Raw genomic sequence first — 20,874 nt, 5'->3', positions numbered from 1 at the left:
TGCGCATGCGTGTACATGCCGATTTTTTTCCTACAAATTGTTTTTGGCGATTCTGTTCGGTGGGGGGGTGTTAATCATGACCGGAATATAGGTGATAAGTGGCTAATACACTCAATTTGTGGCTAATACACTGTGCTCATGGAGTTCTTCATCAAGTTATGGTATTGTTGCACTGTTGTAACTATATGTTATAATTATGTGGTTTTGTCAGTTTTTTCAGTCTTGCTCTGTCCTGTGTTTTGTGATATCACACTGGAGGAAATATTGTATCATTTCTTAATGCATGCATTACTAAATGACAATAAAAGAGGACTGCATGTCTTCATAATCTAAAATATCGTTTCTAAAAGGGTTTATCTAATGAATTTAATAGTAAACACACAGCGCATATTTTCCTTGCATGAATATAGTGATAAGTCAATTATAAGTCACTTATAAGTCAATAGCATCATAACATTTTAAGTATCGTTTGGATATTAAACACACAGCACATATTTTCCCCGTATGAACGTATAAAATCATTGCAACACACCAATATCGCTGAATCAGTGGGAGCCCTGGGCTTGTTTCCCTGCGACAAGACGATCCTATCGAGGGGTGAAGGGAGACAGCGATACTCGAAGGGAGTTCCTTATGTCCAGTCTATTCCACAATTTAGTTTTCATTGCATTCATTGCAGAGATATGTTGGAAATGGAAGCAACGTTTTCAGTGCTTTCGTGGCAATCTCAGGATATTTAGCCTTGATTTTGATCCAGAATGCCGGCAGAGATGTTATGTCAAACATACTTTTTAGCCCGCCGTCATTTGCAAGCTCGAGGAGTTGATCTCCTTCCCGCGTTGACATGGATGACGCGTGCGTAATGACCTCGCGTGCGTTCAAGCTCAACAGTGGGCGTGACAGGGAACGAGGAAAGGTGCAGCTGACTCATATCGCCAAATCATATCGTTTCCTCACGGTCTGGTAGCACATGCTTTGTAGCCCAGTACCGGTCCACGGCCCGGTGGTTGGGGACCGCTGGTCTGTGGGACTCAACATAGTTAAGTTTTAACAAGCCTAAAAAAATGCATAAATTTCGATTTATCTTTGGATATATTTCCAACAATAAAAGTATATCTTCTGTTAGTTAGACCTCAGTTTCAGTGCTTAATAGTATTTCAATTGTATTTTCAGCTCTTTTCCAATTTATCATTTCTACCACATATTATAAGGAGGTACCTAATAAAATGGTCACTGAGTGTATGTTTGTGGTCTTCTGCTGCTGTACTCCATCTAGATTCAACGTGTTAAGCATTCAGAGATGTTCCTTTGCACACCACTGTTTGTAATACATTATTTGAGTTGCTATCACCTTCCTGTCAGCTTGAACCAGTTTTGCCATTCCCCTCTGACCTCTCTCATTACCAAGGCGTTTTTGGCCACGGAAATACCTCTTGCTGGATGCATTTTGTTTCTTGCACCATTCACTGTAAACGCTGGAGACTGTTACGCATGAAAATCCCAGGGGATCAGCAGGTTCTCGGCTACTCAAACCATCTGACACCAACAATCATTCCACAGTGAGAGTCACTTATTTCTTCCCAATTCTGATGTTTGGTCTGAACAACAACTGAACCTCTTGACCACATCTGCATGCTTTTATGCATGGAGTGACTGGCTGATTAGATTTTTGCATTAATGAGCAGGTATATAGATGCATGTAATTAAGTTGTCACTGAATGTATATTAAATGTTTATATATACAATAGTTCAATAAGAATATTATTACTATTTAGAATTATAGAAAGAAAGTAAATTACAACTTTGTAACATTGATTGAGTCAGTTTTGAGAATTTGGTTCCAGATGATAGTTCAATCACATACCTGCATCCAACGTGCTTTAATAAGTCAAATGTGTCAGAAAATAAATCTAGTGATCCAAATCTTTAGAGCGAGAGCACAGAATAATCAACGGATTCTCCTTGAAATCTTAAATGTGCGTGGACACTTATTAATCATCTGATTTATTGATGCTGTCAATATAGTGCTAAAATACCCCTACCCCAAAAAAATTGTAAAAAAAAAAGTTTTATGGTCATTTCTTGTACTCTCAGACATACTGAACAACATATCAAAAGTTCGACAGAAACGGAGCATGGGAAAGTAAAAAAAAGCTGACGTTTAAAAAAATGGCCGCCAGTGATAAGAATTGGACCCATATCTGTCTTATTTTGCTGTATTTCTCTTGTTTCTAACAACGGCAGTGCCATAATTGTGGTATAAAATGGAGGATCGTGGAGGGTGACCCTGGTTTTCAAGACCAAGCGGAGGAAATTGAGAGACTGTACACGCTGATGGAGACTGGCGCAAGTGACTTAGAGTCATTGTTGAAATCAGATTGCATTCTCAGGATTGACAACACTGTAACTCTCAGAAAGGATGAACTGGCAGGGACCTCCAAAAGCAGCACGCTGTGGGTCAACTACCAGCGCACGGTAGGGGTTGCTAGGGCACCTGTTGCTGCTGATCAAATGGGGTCATGGGTGATGCATCTCAGCGCCGTCTCAGCTTGCTTGCCGATATTCGCGGCCGCTGGCCATCCAAATTATCTGAAGTCAGCTCGTCTCTATCTCCAGAAGATACATGCATTGGAGGACGACATCACAAGTTCCACTCTGGGATCCATGTAATCAGACGCAGCAGCCAATACTGGGCTGGCCTTGGCTCTGATCTTGTGATAGAACAGACACTAATGTGCTCACTAAAAAGCCAAGGGGGCCTAACGCGAGGAAATGGGATGTCAGAGCACCAGAGAGCAGTCTGGACTATGTCTTCCACTGTGTCATCTTCTGACAACCTCGCCATGAAAGAACTGACTGTGAATAGTTACACAGCAGGTGAACAACATAAGGAGTTGTCCACCTCCAGAGTGAGTAGAGATGAGGCTGACCTTGAAAAAGTCACAGCAAAACTGGACTGTTTCATGCCATTTTCAGATGATAAATCATTGCACAACATCATCACAGGTGTTTATGCAAATGAGAATGTCAACGTACATGATCTGTTTGCAATAGGAAATGACACAATTAGGAAGATGGATGGACACTGTTTTCTCATATTCGCACAAAAGAAGTTCGAAGGTCAAGACACTAGCATCCAGCAGGGCAGTGGAAGTTGCTGAAGACCATACCATAGATCCAGCATTGTTATTCCAGAGGTTCCTAGTTGTGTCACAGACAGGTGATCTCCGGCTAGACGAAGTGATGAACTAGGAACTCTGTCCATATCCGATGACTATGTTTGAAGATAGAACATCTCGCACCAGCCGGATAAGCCACAACTGGCAGAAGTGATAAAGAACTATGTCACCTCCAAATCAGACAATGCTGTCACACAGACTGTCCCAGTGACAGATCACTATGTTTGAGATGGGGATCACTTCTGCACCGTTTAAGATGGATGGAGAGGTACATCTACAGTTCAAGTGCAGATGACTACACCTCATTCACTATCAAACACTATGCCAGGGCCACTGTAGTGTTTGATGGTTATGGGGTTGGGCCAAGCATAAAGGACCATACTCATCAGCGTCGAAGTAGAAATTTGAATGCGAACAAGGTGAACATTACAATGGCGACAAAATTTGTTGGAAAAAAGGAGGACTTCTTGTTGAATGAGACAAACAAGCAGATAATTATCCAGCTCATCATGGCACGTTTGCGACAGAGAGGCTGCGAAGTGATTCAAGCTGAAGGAAATGCTGACGTTGAGATTGCAAAAGCAGCCGTCGCAATGTCTGCTTTCAAATCTACCACCCTCGCTGGAGAAGACACAGATCTCCTCGTACTCTTGCTCTACCATGTAGTGGTAACAAACTGCACTGAACTCTATTTCCGCTCGGACAAGGTGAAATCAAATGCCTATAATATCAAGGTCCTTAAGCAGATACTCGGAGAAGCAGCTTGTGATGATCGATTGTTTCTCCACGCCTTTACCGGATGCGACTCAACGTCCAGAGAATTTGGGATCGGAAAGAAGTCGGGGTTCCAAAGAATCATCATGAAAGAAAAGGGAATCAGAGACTGTTCGAAAGCGTTCTGTTCACCAAAGCAAAGTCAGGATGCTGTGGAAACCAATGGCTGTAGGGCAATGGTGGGGTTGTTCAATGGAAATCAGAACGACTCCCTGACATCTATCAGATACAATATGCTCTGCAAGAAAGTTGCGAGAGCTAAGACTTTCGTCACGTCTTGCCATGAGTCACCTCAGCCTGTAAATTTCACTCCCCGCGGACTTACTACCAGGTTATGGAGTGGATGGGCTGTAGTGATGAAATGGAGCCGTCTGAGTGGGGATGGAGGGTAGAAGGGGGAAAATCTCGTTCCAGTGATGACAGACAAAAGGCAGCTCCAGAGGTACTTATTCAGATGATTCACTGCAACTGTTCGGGAGGCTGCAATACGCTAAAGTGTACCTGCAGAAAGCATGGGCTGGATTGAACCAGTGCATGTGGGCATTGCAAAGATGGCAGCTATGACAATATGACAAATGAGCCAGTGATAGAAGAGGATGATGAACAAGACTGCATCTGAGAATCCATAAGGTAGCATATTATGTGTCATGATGTCAGTACTTAATACCATAGTTGTTCCTTGATTACGTCATTGATGACATCATGACGTCAGTACAAATGCAACTTTCATTCCAAAAACTACGTTATTTGAAAACCATTGGTGAAAAGAGCATTCATTAAAACGCCAGGTTTAAAAAACTTGCAATTTGATCGTTATCATTCAGACTTTTGACGTTTTTCTGCTGGAGGCCATCTTGTTTTTTGATGTCATTTTTGGAGGCTTTCATGTGTGTCAAAATTGTCCAACTTTTGATGTGTTGTTCTCCACATCGAATAGACAATAAATGATCATAAAACTTTTTGTTTGCAATTTTTTTGGGGTTAGGTGGTATATTGACCCAATAATATAGAAACATGGAAACATAGGAAATCTACAGCACGTTACAGGCCCTTCAGCCCGCAATGTTGTGCCGACCATGTAACCTACTCTGGGAGCTGCCTAGGATTTCCCTAGTGCATAGCCCTCTATCTTTCTAAGCTCCATGTACCTAAGATTCTCTCAAAAGACCCTATTGTATCCGCAAGACTCTATTGTGTCCAGTTGCGATTTATGTCACAAGATCTAAAGTTGTCACCATGAATTAGATTTAGATTTTTATTCATTTTGAAGATCGTATGTTATATGAATAAATTGTGATTATGTCATTATGTCTCTTGCACCTTCATTCTTGCTTAACGTCCATTCGGACAACATCCAATCGCATATACGTCCATTGTCCCAATCGGAGAATGTGACGTAGCGGAGATAACCAACCTCGTGTATCGCGTGTCTCTTGAGTGTAGTAGTGTTATCTCCCTGTTTAATTTTCTTTCAAAAATATTACCGTAAAGTGCATCATGGCTTCCAAATGCAGCAAAACCACTCTTAGTGACAGCAGCAGCAAGAGGCAAAGGAAAAGTATTGATTTGGAAGTGAAACAAAAGGTTATTAAACAAGCAACACACATCAAAGTTGCTGGTGAACACAGAAGGCCAGGCAGCATCTCTAGGAAGAGGTACAGTCGATGTTTCGGGCCGAGACCCTTCATCAGGACTAACTGAAGGAAGAGTTAGTAAGAGATTTGAAAGTGGGAGGGAGAGGGGGAGATCCAAAATGATAGGAGAAGACAGGAGGGGGAGGGATGGAGCCAAGAGCTGGACAGGTGATTAGCAAAAGGGATATGAGAGGATCATGGGACAGGAGGCCCAGGGAGAAGGAAAAGGGGGAGGGGGGGAAAACCCAGAGGATGGGCAAGGGGTATAGTCAGAGGGACAGAGGGCGAAAAAGGAGAGAGAGAAAAAGAATATGTGTATATAAATAAGTAACAGATGGGATATGAGGGGGAGGTGGAGCATTAGTGGAAGTTTGAGAAGTCAATGTTCATGCCATCAGGTTGGAGGCTACCCAGACGGAATATAAGGCGTTGTTCCTCCAACCTGAATGTGGCTTCATCTTGACAGTAGAGGAGGCCGTGGATAGACATATCAGAATGGGGATGGGACGTGGAATTAATATTGTGTGGCCACTGGGAGATCCTGCTTTCTCTGGCGGACAGAGCATAGGTGTTCAGCAAAACGATCTCCTAGTCTGCGTCGGGTCTCGCCAATATATAAAAGGCCACATTGGGAGCACCGGACACAGTATATCACCCCAGTCGACTCACAGGTGAAGTGTCGCCTCACTTGGAAGGACTGTTTGGGGCCCTGAATGGTGGTGAGGGAGGAAGTGTAAGGGCATGTGTAGCTCTTGTTCTGCTTACAAGGATAAGTGCCAGGACGGAGATTGGTGGGGAGGGATGGGGTGGACGAATGGACAAGGGAGTTGCGTAGGGAGCGATCCCTGCGGAAAGCAGAGGGGGGGGGGGAGACAAGGCTAATGCCCCACCTCCCCCTCGTATCCCAACCGTTATTTATTTATATACACACATTCTTTCTCTCTCTCTCTCCTTTTTCTCCCTCTGTCCCTCTGACTATACCCCTTGCCCATCCTCTGGGTTTTTCCCCCCCTCTCCCTTTTCCTTCTCCCTGGGCCTCCTGTCCCATGATCCTCTCATATCCCTTTTGCCAATCACCTGTCCAGCTCTTGGCTCCATCCCTCCCCCTCCTGTCTTCTCCTATCATTTTGGATCTCCCCCTCCCCCTCCCACTTTCAAATCTCTTACTAGCTCTTCTTTCAGTTAGTCCTGACGAAGGGTCTCAGCCTGAAACGCCGACTGTACCTCTTCCTAGAGATGCTGCCTGGCCTGCTGCGTTCACCAGCAACTTTGATGTGTGTTGCTTGAATTCCCAGCATCTGCAGAATTCCTCGTGTTTGGGTTATTAAACAATATGAAAGTGGAAAACCAGTGAATGCTATTGCTTGGGATTTAGGCATGTCACACTCAACAATCACGACGATCCTGAAAAAAAAGAAAAAATTCTTGAAGCTGTTAAAGGATTGGCTTCACAGAAAACTACAAGGTTCACGAAAATGTGAGAGGGAACTATATCGGATATGGAGAAATTGCTAATGAGATGGATTGAGGACCCAACACAAAAGAGAATCCCTCTCAGCACGTTGACGATCACTGCTAAGGCACAGAGCTTGTTTGAAATGCTTAAAGAAAAAGCAGGACTAGACTACGATATTGGTAAATTGTGTGTAATATAGGCTAAGAAAGCGTTTACATGAAAGTTTAAAAAGTGAAGAAAATTAAAAAGTTTAAAATGAAATAAAAAACTTTAGTGTATATATGTATGTATTATAGTGTACAGTACACAGTTTTAGTGTAAGCTCTTAGCTATTTAGTCAATACAGGTACACTGCAGTACTCCATATAGGTTTGCTAAATATATAATATGGTGTTCGCACAAGGTCCAAATCACATAACGTCTGATTTCACAGAACGTATCGTGGACGTTAAGTGACGCATACCTGTATTTCAATTTTGCACTATCATTTTGCTCATTGTGAATTAAACATACAAATTTTTCTTTGGCATGCACAATTTTTAGGTGCATTTCTCACAAATATTTTACATCTGAAACAGTGAATGAATCTATGTAATATATTTCACATAAAGTTTCAGTTTAAATTTTAAAAGTTTGCAAGCCAATTAAAAATATTTAAGGGTATTTGTTATACATACACTCACTTTGTTGGGTACACCTGAAACTAATAAAGTGAGTAGCATGAGAGATAGAACATGGAACAGTACAGCCCAGAAACAGGTGACTCAGCCCACAATGTTGTACTGAATCAGCTAAAAAGCAAAACAAAACCACCCAAACATTGATCCCTCCTAGCTACACCCTGTCGAAATCCCTCAATCTTCCTTACATCTAAGTGCCTATCCAAATGTCTCTTCAAAGCCTATAATGTATTTGCTTCTTCCACCATACCAGGCAGTGCATTCCAGGCATCCACAACTCTGAGTGAAAAAACTTACCCCTTGAACCTACCTCCTCTCACCTTCAGTGCATGCCCTCTGGAATTAAATATTTCAACCCTGGGAAACAGATACTCTCTGTCCACTCTACCTACGTCTCTCTAATCATATAAACCCCTATCAGATCTCCTCCCGGCCTCCGGCCTTCCAGAGAAAACAACCCAAGTTTAGCCAGCGTCTTGTTATAGCACATGCCCCCTAAACATAGAACATAGAAACATAGAATAGTACTGCACAGTACAGGCCCTTCAGCCCACAATGTTGTGCTGACCCTCAAACCCTGCCTCCCATATAACCCCACCCCACCTTAAATGCCTCCATATACCTGTCTAGTAGTCTCTTAAATTTCACTAGTGTATCCGCCTCCACCACTGACTCAGGCAGTGCATTCCACGCACCAAACACTCTCTGAGTAAAAAACCTTCCTCTAATATCCCCCTTGAACTTCCCACCCCTTACCTTAAAAGCCATGTCTTCTTGTATTGAGCAGTGGTGCCCTGGGGAAGAGGCGCTGGCTATCCACTCTATCTATTCCTCTTAATATCTTGTATATCTCAATCATGTCTCCTCTCATCCTCCTTCTCTCCAAAGAGTAAAGCCCTAGCTCCCTTAATCTTTGATCATATTCCATACTCTCTAAACCAGGCAGCATCCTGGTAAATCTCCTCTGTACCCTTTCCAATGCTTCCACATCCTTCCTATAGTGAGGCGACCAGAAATGGACACAGTACTCCAAGTGTGGCCTAACCAGAGTTTTATAGAGCTGCATCATTACCACACGACTCTTAAACTCTATCCCTTGACTTATGAAAGCTAACACCCCATAAGCTTTCTTAACTACTCAATCCACCTGTGAGGCAACTTCCAGGGATCTGTAGACATGTACCCCCAGATCCCTCTGCTCCTCCACACTACCAAGTATCCTGCCAACCAGGTAGCATCTGGGGGGGGGGGGGGAGAGAGAGAGAGATTGATTGATTGATTGATTTTCCCATCAGGGTTCCCTTAAATAAATATATCATCTTGACCTCTAGTTCTTGTCTCATTTTATATATGTATAAACTGAAAGGCTTACACACCTCATTACATACACCAAGGGAATAGTTAGAGAATTGGCTGATTGGTAGGAGGCAGCGAGTGGGAAAAAAAGGGTCCTTTTCTGGTTGGCTGCCAGTGAGTAGTGGTTTTCTACAGGGGACCACTTCTATTTATGCTGTATATAAATGATTTAGATGATGGAATAGATGAAAATGCAGAAGGACTTTGACAGATTATGAGAATGGCCAAGAAAGTGGCAAATGAAATACAATGTTTGAAAATGCATGGTCATGCATTTGGTAGTAAAAATAAATGTGCAGACTATTTTCTAGATGGGGAGAAAATCCAGGAATCTGAGATGCAGAGGGACTTGGGAGTCCTTGTGCAGAACACCCTGAAAGTTAACTTGCAGGTTGAGGTGGTGGTGAGGAAGGCAAATGCAATGTTAGCACTCATTTCAAGAGGTCTGGAGTGCAAGAGCAAGGATGTGATGCTGAGGTTTTATAAGGCACTGGTGAGGCCTCACCTTGAGTATTGTAAACAGTTTTGTGCCCCTCATCTTAGAAAAGATATGCTGGCATTGGAGAGGGTCCAGAGGAGGTTCACAATTCCAGGAATTGTGTTATCTATGAGGAACGTTTGATGGCTCTGGGTCTGTACACACTGGAATTCAGAAGGATGAGGGGGGATCTCATTGAAACCTTTTGAATGTTGAAAGGCCTAGACACAGTAGATGTGGAAAGGATGTTTCTCATGGTGGGAGAGTCTAGGACAAGACGATATAGCCTCAGGATAGAGGGGCGCCCTTTCCAAGTAGAGATGTGGAGAAATTTCTTTAGCCAAAGGGTGGTGAATTTGTGTAATTTGTTGCCGCATGGAGCTGTGAAGACCAAGTCATTGGGTGTATTTAAGGCAGAGATTGATAGTTTCTTGATTGGAAATGGCATCAAATGTTACAGGGAGAAGGCCGGGGAATGGGGTTGAGGAGGAGGAAAAAAGGATCAGCCATGATTGAATGGTGGAGCAGAATCGATGGGCTAAATGGCCTAATTCTGCTCCTATGTCTTATGGTCTTTTGTCTTATAGAATAGAGGAAAACGGAAGTTCAAAGTTCAAAGTAAATTTATTATCAGAGTACTGTATATGTCACCATATACTACCCTGAGATTCATTTTCTTACAGACATTCACAGTAGAACAAAGAAATACAATAGAATCAATGAAAACTACACACAAAGACTGACAAACAACCAATATGCAAAAGAAGACAAACTACGTAAAGACAAAAAGAAAATAAATAAGTAAAAAAATAATACTGAGACCAGAAACATAGAAACATAGATAACCTCCAGCACAATACAGGACCTTTGGCCCACAAAGTTGTGCCGAACATGTCCCTACCTTGGAAATTACTAGGCTTACCTATAGCCCTCTATTTTTCTGAGCTCCATGTACCTATCCAAAAGTCTCTTAAAAGACCCTATCGTATCCGCCTCCACCACAGTTGCTGGCAGCCCATTCCACACACTCACCACTCTGAGTAAAAAACTTACCCCTGACATCTCCTCTGTACCTACTCCCCTGCACCTTAAACCTGTGTCCTCTTGTGGCAACCATTTCAGCCCTGGGAAAAAGCCTCTGACTATCCACATGATCAATGCCTCTCCTCATCTTATACACCTCTATCAGGTCACCTCTCATCTTCCGTCCCTCCAAGGAGAAAAGGCCGAGTTCACTCAACTTGTCTTCATAAGGCATGCTCCCCAATCCAGGCAACATCCTTGTAAGTCTCCTCTGAACCCTTTCTATGGCTTTCACATCCTTCCTGTAGTGAGGCGACCCGAACTGAGCACAGTACTCCAACTGAGGTCTGACCAGGGTCCTATATAGCTGCAGCATTACCTCTCGGCTCCTAAATTCAATTACACAATTGATGAAGGCCAATACACCGTACGCCTTCTTAACCACAGAGTCAACCAGCACAGCTGCTTTGAGCGTCCTATGGACTCGGACCCCAAAATCCTTCTGATCCTCCACACTGACAAGAGTCTTACCATTAATACTATATTCTGCTATCATATTTGACCTACCAAAATGAACCACCTCACACTTATCTGGGTTGAACTCTATCTGCTACTTCTCAGCCCAGTTTTGCATCCTATCAATGTCCCGCTGTAACCTCTGACAGCCCTCCACACTATCCACAACACCCCCAATCTTTGTGTCATCAGCAAACTTACTAACCCATCCCTCCAGTTCCTCATCCAGGTCATTTATAAAAATTACATTGTAGATTTTGTAAAAAAAAGTTGTAGAGTCCTTGAAAATGAATTCTGTTGGAGATGAATCCCACCACCAGGCCCATCTTTTCCTCCCTCCCACTTTCTGCTTTTTGCAGGGATTGCTCCCTTTGTAACTCCTTTGTCCTTCGTCCCTTCCACTGATCTCCCTCCTGGTGCTTATCCTTGCAAGCAGAACAAGTGCTACACCTGCTCCCTCACTACCATTCAGGGCCCCAAATAGTCTTTCCAGGTGAGGTGACACTTCACCTGTGAGCCTGTTGGGGTCATATACTGTGTCTGGTGCTTCCGGTGTGGCCTCCTGTATATTGGTGAGATTGGAAGACCACTTTGCCGAGCACCTATGCTACGTCTTCCAGAAAAAGTGGGATCTCCCAGTGGTCACCCATCTTAATTCCGCTTCCCATTCCCATTCCAGTATGCCTAACCAAGGCCTCCTCCACTGCCGCGATGAGGCCAGACTCTGGTTGGAGGAGCAACACCTTATATTCTGTCTGGGTAGCCTCCAACCTGATAACATGACCATCAATTTCTCTAACTTCCGAAAATTGCCACCCCCCCCACTTCATCATTCCCCATCCCTCTTTCCCTCTCTCACCTTATCCCCTTGCCCGCCCACCTCTGGTGCTCCTCCCCCCTTGTCTTTCTCCCAGGGCCTTCTGTCCTCTCCTATTAGATTCCCCCTTCTCCAGCCCTGAATCTCTTTCACCAGTCAACTTGCCAACTCTTTTTTCACCCCTCCCCTTCCCAGTTTCACCTTTCACCCTCCCCTCCCCCCACCTTTTAACTCCACTCCTCATCTTTTTTTCTGCAGTCCGCTGAAGGGTCTCAGCCCGAAGCATCGTCTGTAATCTCTCCACAGATGCTGCCTGGCCTGCTGAGTTCCTCCAGCATTTTGTGTGTTGCTTGGAGTTCCAGCATCTGCAGGTTTTCTCTAGTTTGTGACTGAAGCTCTGACTCCAGCTAACATAGCTCTCCGGATCATTGAGGCAAGCAAGCCTCCAAACATAACCACAAGGCTGTGGTTCTCTTGGAGGACGCGAGTGTAAAGGAGAATGAAAAGGTTTTTACTCTGGATCTGATACAGCATAAAACACACAATAAACATGAAGAACACAACAAATATATAAATATGAACCTATAAAACACATTGTGGAAGCATTGGAAAGGGTACAGAGGAGATTTACCAGGATGCTGCCTGGTTTAGAATGGATTATGATCAGAGATTAGGGGAGCTAGGGTTTTACCTTTGGAGAGAAGGAGGATGAGAGGAGACATAATAGAGGTATACAAGATATTAAGAGGAATAAATAGAGTGGATAGCCAGCGCCTCTTCCCCAGGGCACCACTGCTCAATACAAGAGGACATGGCTTTAAGGTAAGGGGTGGGAAGTTCAAGGGGGATATTAGAGGAAGGTTTTTTACTCAGAGAGTGGTTGGTGCGTGGAATGCACTGCCTGAGTCAGTGGTGGAGGCAGATACACTAGTGAAGTTTAAGAGACTACTAGACAGGTATATGGAGGAACTTAAGGTGGGGGGTTATATGGGAGGCAGGGTTTAAGGGTCGGCACAACATTGTGGGCCGAAGGGCCTGTACTGTGCTGTACTATTCTATGTTCTATGTTCTATTGTACAAGTAACAGTAGCTGTGTTGGTGCAGGTAAGAGGTGCGGAGTGTGAGTGTAAAGTGGCTGCTGAAGGGTTGTGGAGAGGATGTGGATGTCATGGTGGGGGGCGGGAGGTGTGGTTGCTGATGAGCTGGTTTAATGAACGGAGGTGTTGATTAGCCTGACAGCTTCAGGGAACTGACTTTGAGCCCAGTGGTCCTGGCGAGGATGCTTCATTGCCTCTTCCCTGATGGAGGTGGGACAAGCAGCCCAGAAGCAGGTTGAGCGGGATCCTTTATGTCATTGCCGGCCTTTGCCCAGCACCTTTTAAAGCAGAGATTGAAAGGTTCCTGTTTAGTAAGTGGGTCAAAAATCAGAGGTAAAAGGCAGGAAGATGGGATGGGGAGGGAAATTAAGTTGATCAAAAGGCCAAGCAGACTCGAAGGGCCAATATGACTAATTCCGCTCCTTTGTCTTCTGGTTTTACGGTCTATCTGCACATAGACATGATCTGACTTACGTACAGTTAATGACATTCCCTTACCTCTCAGCCTCTCCTTCACAAAACCCAGTAGCTAGGTGCATCCCTGGACATCGGGCTTACATTTTCAAACTCTGCTTTGCCTGGCTAGTTGGTGATTTGGCTGTGCCCAATATTAGACCATGCAGTCACTTCATAAGCCAGAATGTTCACCTAAATCCCAGAAAATTAGTTTGCCACCAGGAAATCAAACATTGATTATTTGTAAATTGTTCATAACATACAAAGGCGTGATATGCATTGATATTATTTTCTGTTCATCTCTACATACTTGGGCTACCCTCTGCAAAGAGTCAAAACCTTTGCTTTGACCAGCGGTCAATCCAGACATTGGAAGTGTGGAGAGGAGAGGACTTCAGTCAGGTCCACTGCCCAAGGATAAAAGGCAGGGGCAGGTGGCGGCAGCGTAACAGAGTTTTGACCAGTGGCCGATCAGTGTTTGGGATTAATTAGTAAAACCAAATTGAAGGAAGCCAGGGGCAAGCCAGTGGCTGTCGCCTGAGTAGACATAGAGTGGTGATCTTAAGGCTTTAGCTCTTTGAGGCTTCATTCAGAGACAGCAAAGGAAAGTAAAACTCAAGCAACACACACAAAAAATGCTGGTGAACGCAGCAGGCCAGGCAGCACCTATAGGAAGAGGTACAGTCGACGTTTCGGGCCGAGACCCTTCGTCAGGACTAACTGAAAGAAGAGCTAGTAAGAGATTTGAAAGTGGGAGGGGGAGGGGGAGATCCGAAACGATAGGAGAAGACAGGAGGGGGAGGGATGGAGCTAAGAGCTGGGCAGGTGATTGGAAAAAGGGATACGAGGCTGGAGAAGGGAGAGGATCATAGGACAGGAGGCCTAGGGAGAAAGAAATGGGAGGGGGGGAACCCAGAGGATGGGCAAGGAGTATAGTGAAAGGGACAGAGGGAGAAAAAAGAGAGAAAAAAAGGGAAAGGAATAAATAAATGAATAAGGGATGGGGTACGAAGGGGAGGAGGGGCATTAACGGAAGTTTGAGAAGTCAATGTTCATGCCATCAGGTTGGAGGCTACCCAGACAGAATATAAGGTGTTGTTCCTCCAACCTGAGTGTGGTTTCATCTTTACAGTAGAGGAGGCCGTGGATAGACATATTAGAATGGGAATGGGACGTGGAATTAACATGTGTGGCCACTGGGAGATCCTGCTTTCTCTGGGTGACAGAGCGTAGGTGTTCAGCGAGACGGTCTCCCAGCCTGCGTCAGGTCTTGCCAATTCTTTATATCTGCTCAGCCAGGGCAGCAGAAATGCCAGGTAAGGATAGTGAAATGGTCCTCTTGTGGGAAGGCAGGGAGACCTCCAGTGTCCCTGACGACTACAGTTGTGAGAAGTGCGTCCAGGTACAGCTTCCAACCACGTTAAAGAGTTGGAGCTGGAGCTGGGTGAACTCCAGGTCATTTGGGAGGCTGTAAGGGTAATAGACAGGACATATAGAGAGGTAGTTACACCCAAGGTGCAGTATGCAGGAAACTGGGTGACAGGAAGGGAAAGGACTAGAGTGCAGAGTACCCTGTAGCCAACCTCTCAACAACAGATATGTCACTTTGGATACTGTCAGGGGGGATAATCTAGCAGAGGGAAATCACAGTGGTTGGGTCTCTGGCACTGAGCCTGCCTCTGTGTCTCAAAAGGGAAGGGGCAGAAGAAGCACACTGTGGTGACAGGGGATCGTTAGTTAGGGGAACTGAGAGGAGGTTCTGTGGGTGAAAATGAGGTGAGTATGTTGCCTCCAGGGTGCCAGGGTACAGGATATCTCTAATCGAGCCCTCAGCAGGAGGAGAAGATGGCGGTGAGACGCAGCTTGCGCAGCCACTCCGGTGAATGATATCTGTAATCTGTCAAGTAGGGTGCCGTGCACAATCCTGATGTGATGGAGACAGACGTGAGAGAATGGAGGAACATCTGGAGAAACTTCCGAAATGCCTGCTTCGCTGCCATTGTTACTGTGAGATCCTGAATCTCCGGAGGGGAAGACCCCAAGTCCTCGGCTTTGCTTGTTGCTCGGTGGCTGGGACGGGGTTGAAGTGCTCGGCAGAGATGGTGCTCGGTGCTCGGTGTCGAAGGGCTGATCGGAGGCTCGAAGTTTTCGGACAGACTCAGTGTCGGCTGTGGTCGGGTGCTTCCAATGCATCGATAGTTGTCGGCGCCTGGAGGTTTATGGCAGAGAGAGCTTCTCCCTTCTGCCACCTGCTATCGGGGACTATCAGGAGTTGATCGGAACTTTGAGACTTTTTTTTACCGTTCCCATGGTCTACTCTTTATCAAATTATGGTATTGTTTTGCACTGCTGTAACTATATGTTATAATTATATGGTTTTGTCAGTGTTAGTCTTTGGTTTGTCCTGTTTTTTGTGATATCACTCCAGAGGAACATTGTATCATTTCTTAATGCATGCATTTCTAACTGACAATAACCGAGGACTGAGTGTCCTCATAATCAAATCTAAGCATTTCTAAGTGGTAGGGTGAACAGCCAAAAGTCATGGTCCATGTAGGTACCAATGACATGGGTAGGGAGAGTGACGAGGTTTCGCATAGGGATTTCAGGGAGTTAGGTGGTAAATAGAAGGACAGGACCTTGAGGATTGCTACCTGTGGCAGGTGCTAGTGAGGCCAGAACGAGGAAGTTTACACAGATTAATACGTGGCTAACAAGTTGGTGTAGGAGGGAGGGCATAAGATTTCTGGATCATTGGGCTCTCTTCCAGGGAAGGTGGAACCTGTACAGAAGGGACAGTTTGCATCTGAACTGGAGAGGGACTAATACCCTGGCGGGAAGGTTTGTTAATGCTGCACGGTGGGGATTAAACTAGAGTTGCAGGGGATGGGAACCCAAATGCCAGAACAGTTGGTGGAGAAGTTGAGGAGACATGTTGGTAAGACTTCAAAGTTAGGAATCTAAAGGTTGAGTATGGTGTGACCAGTATCCTGAGCTGCCTATATTTCAATGCAAGTATCATCATAGGAAAGGCAGATAATAGTGTTAAGGGTGAGGTAGCTGATTTACAGAGGCAATTTTGTAGTGAAGAGAGGCTGTTGATAGGGCAAAATTTCAGTCAACAGAATGAGTTGCAATGTAAAAAGCAGAAAAAATTGAAAAGGGTGAATACAGGAGTGAAGGTGTTGTATCTGAATGTGCGCATTGCATGGAATAAGGTAGATGAACTTGCAGCACAGTTGCAGATTGGTAGGTATGATGTAAAGATTACAGCTGGGAGCTTCATGCCTAAGGATACACTTTGTATTGAAAGGATCGGCAAGAAAGCAGAGAGGGGGGCATTGCTCTGTTGGTAAAAAATGAAAATCAAATCATCGGAAAGAAGTGACATAGGGTCAGAAGGTGTTGAATCATTGTGGATAGAGCTAAGGAGCTACAAGGGTAAAAAAACCCTGATGGGAGTTGTATACAGATCCCCAAACAGTAGTAAGAATGTGGCCTAAAAATTACAACCGGGGATAGAAAATACATGCCAAAAGGGCAATGTTACAATAGTCATGGGGGACTTCAATATGCAGGAAGATTGGGAAAATCAGGTTGGTGCTGGATTACAGGAGGGGGCATTTCTAGAGTGCCTACGAGATGGCTTTTTAGAGCAGCTCGTGCTTCAGCCCACTTGGGGATCAGCTGTTCGGGATCGGGTGTTTGGCAATGAACCAGAATTGATTAGAGAGCTTAAGGTAAAAGAACCCTTATGGGAAAACGATCATCATATGATCAAATTCATCCTGAAATTTGAGAAGCTAAAGTCAGATTTAAAGTCAGTATTATAGGGGAGTGAAGGCAATTACAGACGCATGAGAGAGGAGCTGACCAGAGCAGATTGGAAAAGAACACTGGCAGGGATGACAGCACAGCAGCAATGGCTGGAATTTCTGGAAGTTATTTGGAGGGCACAGGATATATACATCCCAGAGAGGAAGAAGTATTCTGAAGGAAAGATGACACAAGCGTGGCTAACATGAGAAGTCAAAGCCAACATAAAAGCCAAAGAGAGGGCATGTATACGGCAAAGATTGGTGGGAAGTTAGAGGATTGGGAAACTTTTAAAAAACAACAGAAGGCAATGAAAAAGTCATTCAGAAGGTAAAGATGGAATATGAAAGCTCACCAAAAATATTAAAGAGGATACCAGAAGTTTCTAAAAGTAAAAGAGAGGCCAGAGTGGATATTGGACTGCTAGAAAACTATGCTGGGGAGGTAGTTTTGCGGGACAATGAACTGGTGGATGAACTGAATATGTATTTTGCACCAGTCTTCCGTGTGGAAGGGGCTAGCAATATGATGGAAGCTCCAGGTGTGTGAAGTTACCATAACAAGGGAGAAGGTTCTTGGGAAACTGAAAGATCTGAAGGTAGACAAGTCACCTGGACCAGATGGTGTACACCCCAGAGTTCTGAAAGAGGTGGCTGGAGAGATCGCGAAGGCATTAGTAATGATCTTTTAAGAATCACTAGATACCTCCCAATGTCTCAGTAAAGCAGCCAGCATAAACAAAGACACTGCCCACCCTGAAAATTCCCTCTTTTGCCCTCTCTCACTGGGCAGAAGATACAAAAGCACCTACCATCAGCTGCAAGGACATCTTCTATCCCACTGTTATAAGACCATTATACAGTATAAGATTTCACAACTTACCTTGAACTTCATCTGCACTGTACTTTCTCTGTAATTGTAACGCTTTATCCTGCATTCTGTTCCGCATTCCTCTTTGTACTACTCAATGTACTGATGCGGTGAAATGATCTGTATGGATGGCAGACAAGACAACGTTTCTCATTGCACCTTGGGTACATGTGACAATAATAAACAAGTTATCACGGCGCAGTAGTGTAGTGGCTAGCACAGCGCGTTACAGTACCAGCGACCCGGGTTCAATTCTCGTCAGTGTCCTGTGATTAGGCTAAGAATAAATCGGGGTATTACTGGGTGATCCACTCACAAACAAGAGAAAATCCGCATATATTGGAGGTCCGAGCAACACACACAAAATGGTGGAGGAATTCGGCAGGTCAGGCAGCATCTGTGAAAAAGAGTACAGTCAACGTTTCGGGCAGAGACCCAAACATCATCTGTACCCTTTTCCACAGATCACTGGGTGGCGTGGCTCGATGGGCCAGAAAGGCCAATTCTGCGCTGTATCTCATCAACCAGTCGATAAATAAATATTTCCCCAGACTCCTCGACATCGATGATCAAAAGTCTGGACAAACAATCTGTTTCATGAAAAATCGAGGCTCAGAGAGTCATAACCACGGTGAACCGAGTATGTCACCGATCATGTGGAATTTAATATCTGGGTCTGTCTGCATGGTTTCACCCCGCAAGATTTAGGCACTTCTCGATTCATTCAGCATCTCCCTCATCATCATACCTAGCAACACCTCTGCTTCTCTTCAGAACGCAATACACCTTACAAGTTTGGATTCCCATTCATTGGCCTAAGGGGTATAATCGATCCACAGCTGCGAGCATTGAAATCAAGAAGGACCCGCCGAGTTCACACGGCGGAGGAGTAGTTCTCTTCTGGAGACTCGGCGGGTGCTGGAAGCTGCGCCACGTATTCGGCAGGAGCGCATCAGAACAGGCAGACTCTTTTTATTTGAGATGGTATATATAGCAGGCTGTATAAAGTTCATAAACTCGAGTTCATTTCTTGCGGCTGACACTTGTATCTCTCCTCAATTTAGTCCGAATTCCTCAGGCTGTCAAGATTGGCGGAAGATCAGCACCTCCAGTCACGAACCCACCACCAAGACTTTATCACCTCCTGTCAGAGTCCCCTTATGTTCAGGCACTCCAGTACCCAACGTCACCTTTGGACATACAATGAATCTATACACATGAGGTATCTTAGAGACATAGTAACATAGAAAAGTACAGCACAGAAACAGGACCTTCGGCCCATCTCGCATCTGCCGAACATTCTATGCTTTTATATTTATTATGTTTTTTATTATTGTGTTTTTATCATATTATGTTTTTTTTGTGCTACATCGGACCCAGAGTAACAATTATTTCAATTGTTAACAATTATTGTGAAGGACACCCCTTTCTTTTAAATAGTCCACCGGCAAATCAGCACTTACCGGACCAGGAAGTGAAGAGATTTTCATCGTGCGGGGGGACGCTACCTGACTGAGGCTGTTCGATACGGGTAAGGTGTGTCTACTCGATGCCAAAGTTTCAGTGCAGATTCCTACCACCTTTTTTGCCTGCCGAAAACACTTCCTGGTTCGAGATCCAGGTACAGGGAGCGTTGTCGGTAGAACAGCTAATGGAACGCGCACAGGGAGTCCGCTTTCTTTGCTTTATTTCTTTTACACTGTAAAAATTTTTACTTTATATGTATATATATATATATTTTAAAAGACAATTTGTTGCAAGTTGCCTGCTCTCCAATGTGTTTTTGGCGCGGAGGTTAAATAAGCAGCGATACCATGGGGAATTTCATTCGGACTCACTGTGTTTGGCTGAAGTGCATTTGCCCGTGTGTTTTCAAGAAACCCAAGCCCAACGAGTCGGAGTTGGCGGTGACGGTGGCCAGCGGCAATGCCACACTCTCCCGTCCGCTGCCCATGGAACCGGCTCAGAAGACGTCGACGATCGGCGACAAGCGCATTATCTACGTGGCTCTGTACGACTACTCGGCTCGCACGTCCGAGGACCTGAGCTTCGAGGCGGGCGAAAGGCTGGAGGTGATCGATCAGTCGCTGGACAACTGGTGGCTGGCCCGCTCGCTGAAGCGAGGGAGAGGCAGGCAGGGATATATCCCCAGCAACTACGTGGCGCCCGACCGCAGCATCGAGGCAGAGCCGTGAGTACCGAGTTATTATGTTCGGCCCTAGACAGGTGTCTGTGTTTGCCTCAGAGGGCAGTGTTCCGGAGACCGCGGTTATTCGCTGCCGTCCAACCAAAGTAAAAGTGGACCTTTGTCACACTGGTAAAAACTACAATGTCGTCGGTACCAATGGTGATCAGTTGGAAAGGCTGAAATAGGATAACTCCAGACGACTTCTGAACCCCGATCAGTGACCATAAAACATAGGAACAGAATTAGGCCATTCGGCCCATCTCTGCCATTCCATCATGGCTGATTTATTATCCCTCTCTACCCCATTCTCCTGCCTACTCCTCGTGACCTTTGACGCCCTGACTAATCAAGAACCTATCAGCCTCCGCTTTAACTATACTCGGTGACTTGGCCTCCATAACTGTCTGTGGCAATGAGTTTCGCAGATTCACCGCCAAAAATCCTCCTCATCTCTGTCCTAGCGGGACGTCCTTCTATTCTGAGGATGCTCCAGGCGCCCCACTTGATGCCCTTGTGTTAGTTTATAGCGCTCCC

At 44.9% G+C, this 20,874-nt stretch overlaps 1 protein-coding gene and 1 long non-coding RNA gene across 2 annotated transcripts in view; one reads left to right on the top strand and one right to left on the bottom strand.

Moving 5' to 3' along the window:
* Positions 1 to 450: 450 nt before the first annotated feature.
* Positions 451 to 20,288, bottom strand: LOC140194141 (uncharacterized). Its single transcript, XR_011885035.1, has 3 exons — positions 19,991 to 20,288; positions 18,165 to 18,272; positions 451 to 1,022 (listed from the first exon to the last, which is right to left on the bottom strand). It is a non-coding gene; the product is annotated as an uncharacterized lncRNA (long non-coding RNA).
* frk (fyn-related Src family tyrosine kinase) overlaps positions 19,774 to 20,874 on the top strand; it is a 155,225-nt gene continuing 154,124 nt past the window's right edge. Inside the window, exon 1 of the mRNA XM_072251618.1 lies at positions 19,774 to 20,343. Within this exon, the coding sequence (XP_072107719.1) occupies positions 19,967 to 20,343 (377 nt within the window). The 5' untranslated portion in view covers positions 19,774 to 19,966. The remainder of the gene's footprint in view (positions 20,344 to 20,874) is intronic.

This window comes from Mobula birostris, chromosome 2 (genome assembly GCF_030028105.1).
Source record: "Mobula birostris isolate sMobBir1 chromosome 2, sMobBir1.hap1, whole genome shotgun sequence".
Taxonomy (NCBI): Eukaryota; Metazoa; Chordata; class Chondrichthyes; order Myliobatiformes; family Myliobatidae; genus Mobula; species Mobula birostris.
The sequence above is the reverse complement of the archived record's forward strand: the minus strand, read 5'-3'. Positions and strand labels throughout refer to the sequence as shown.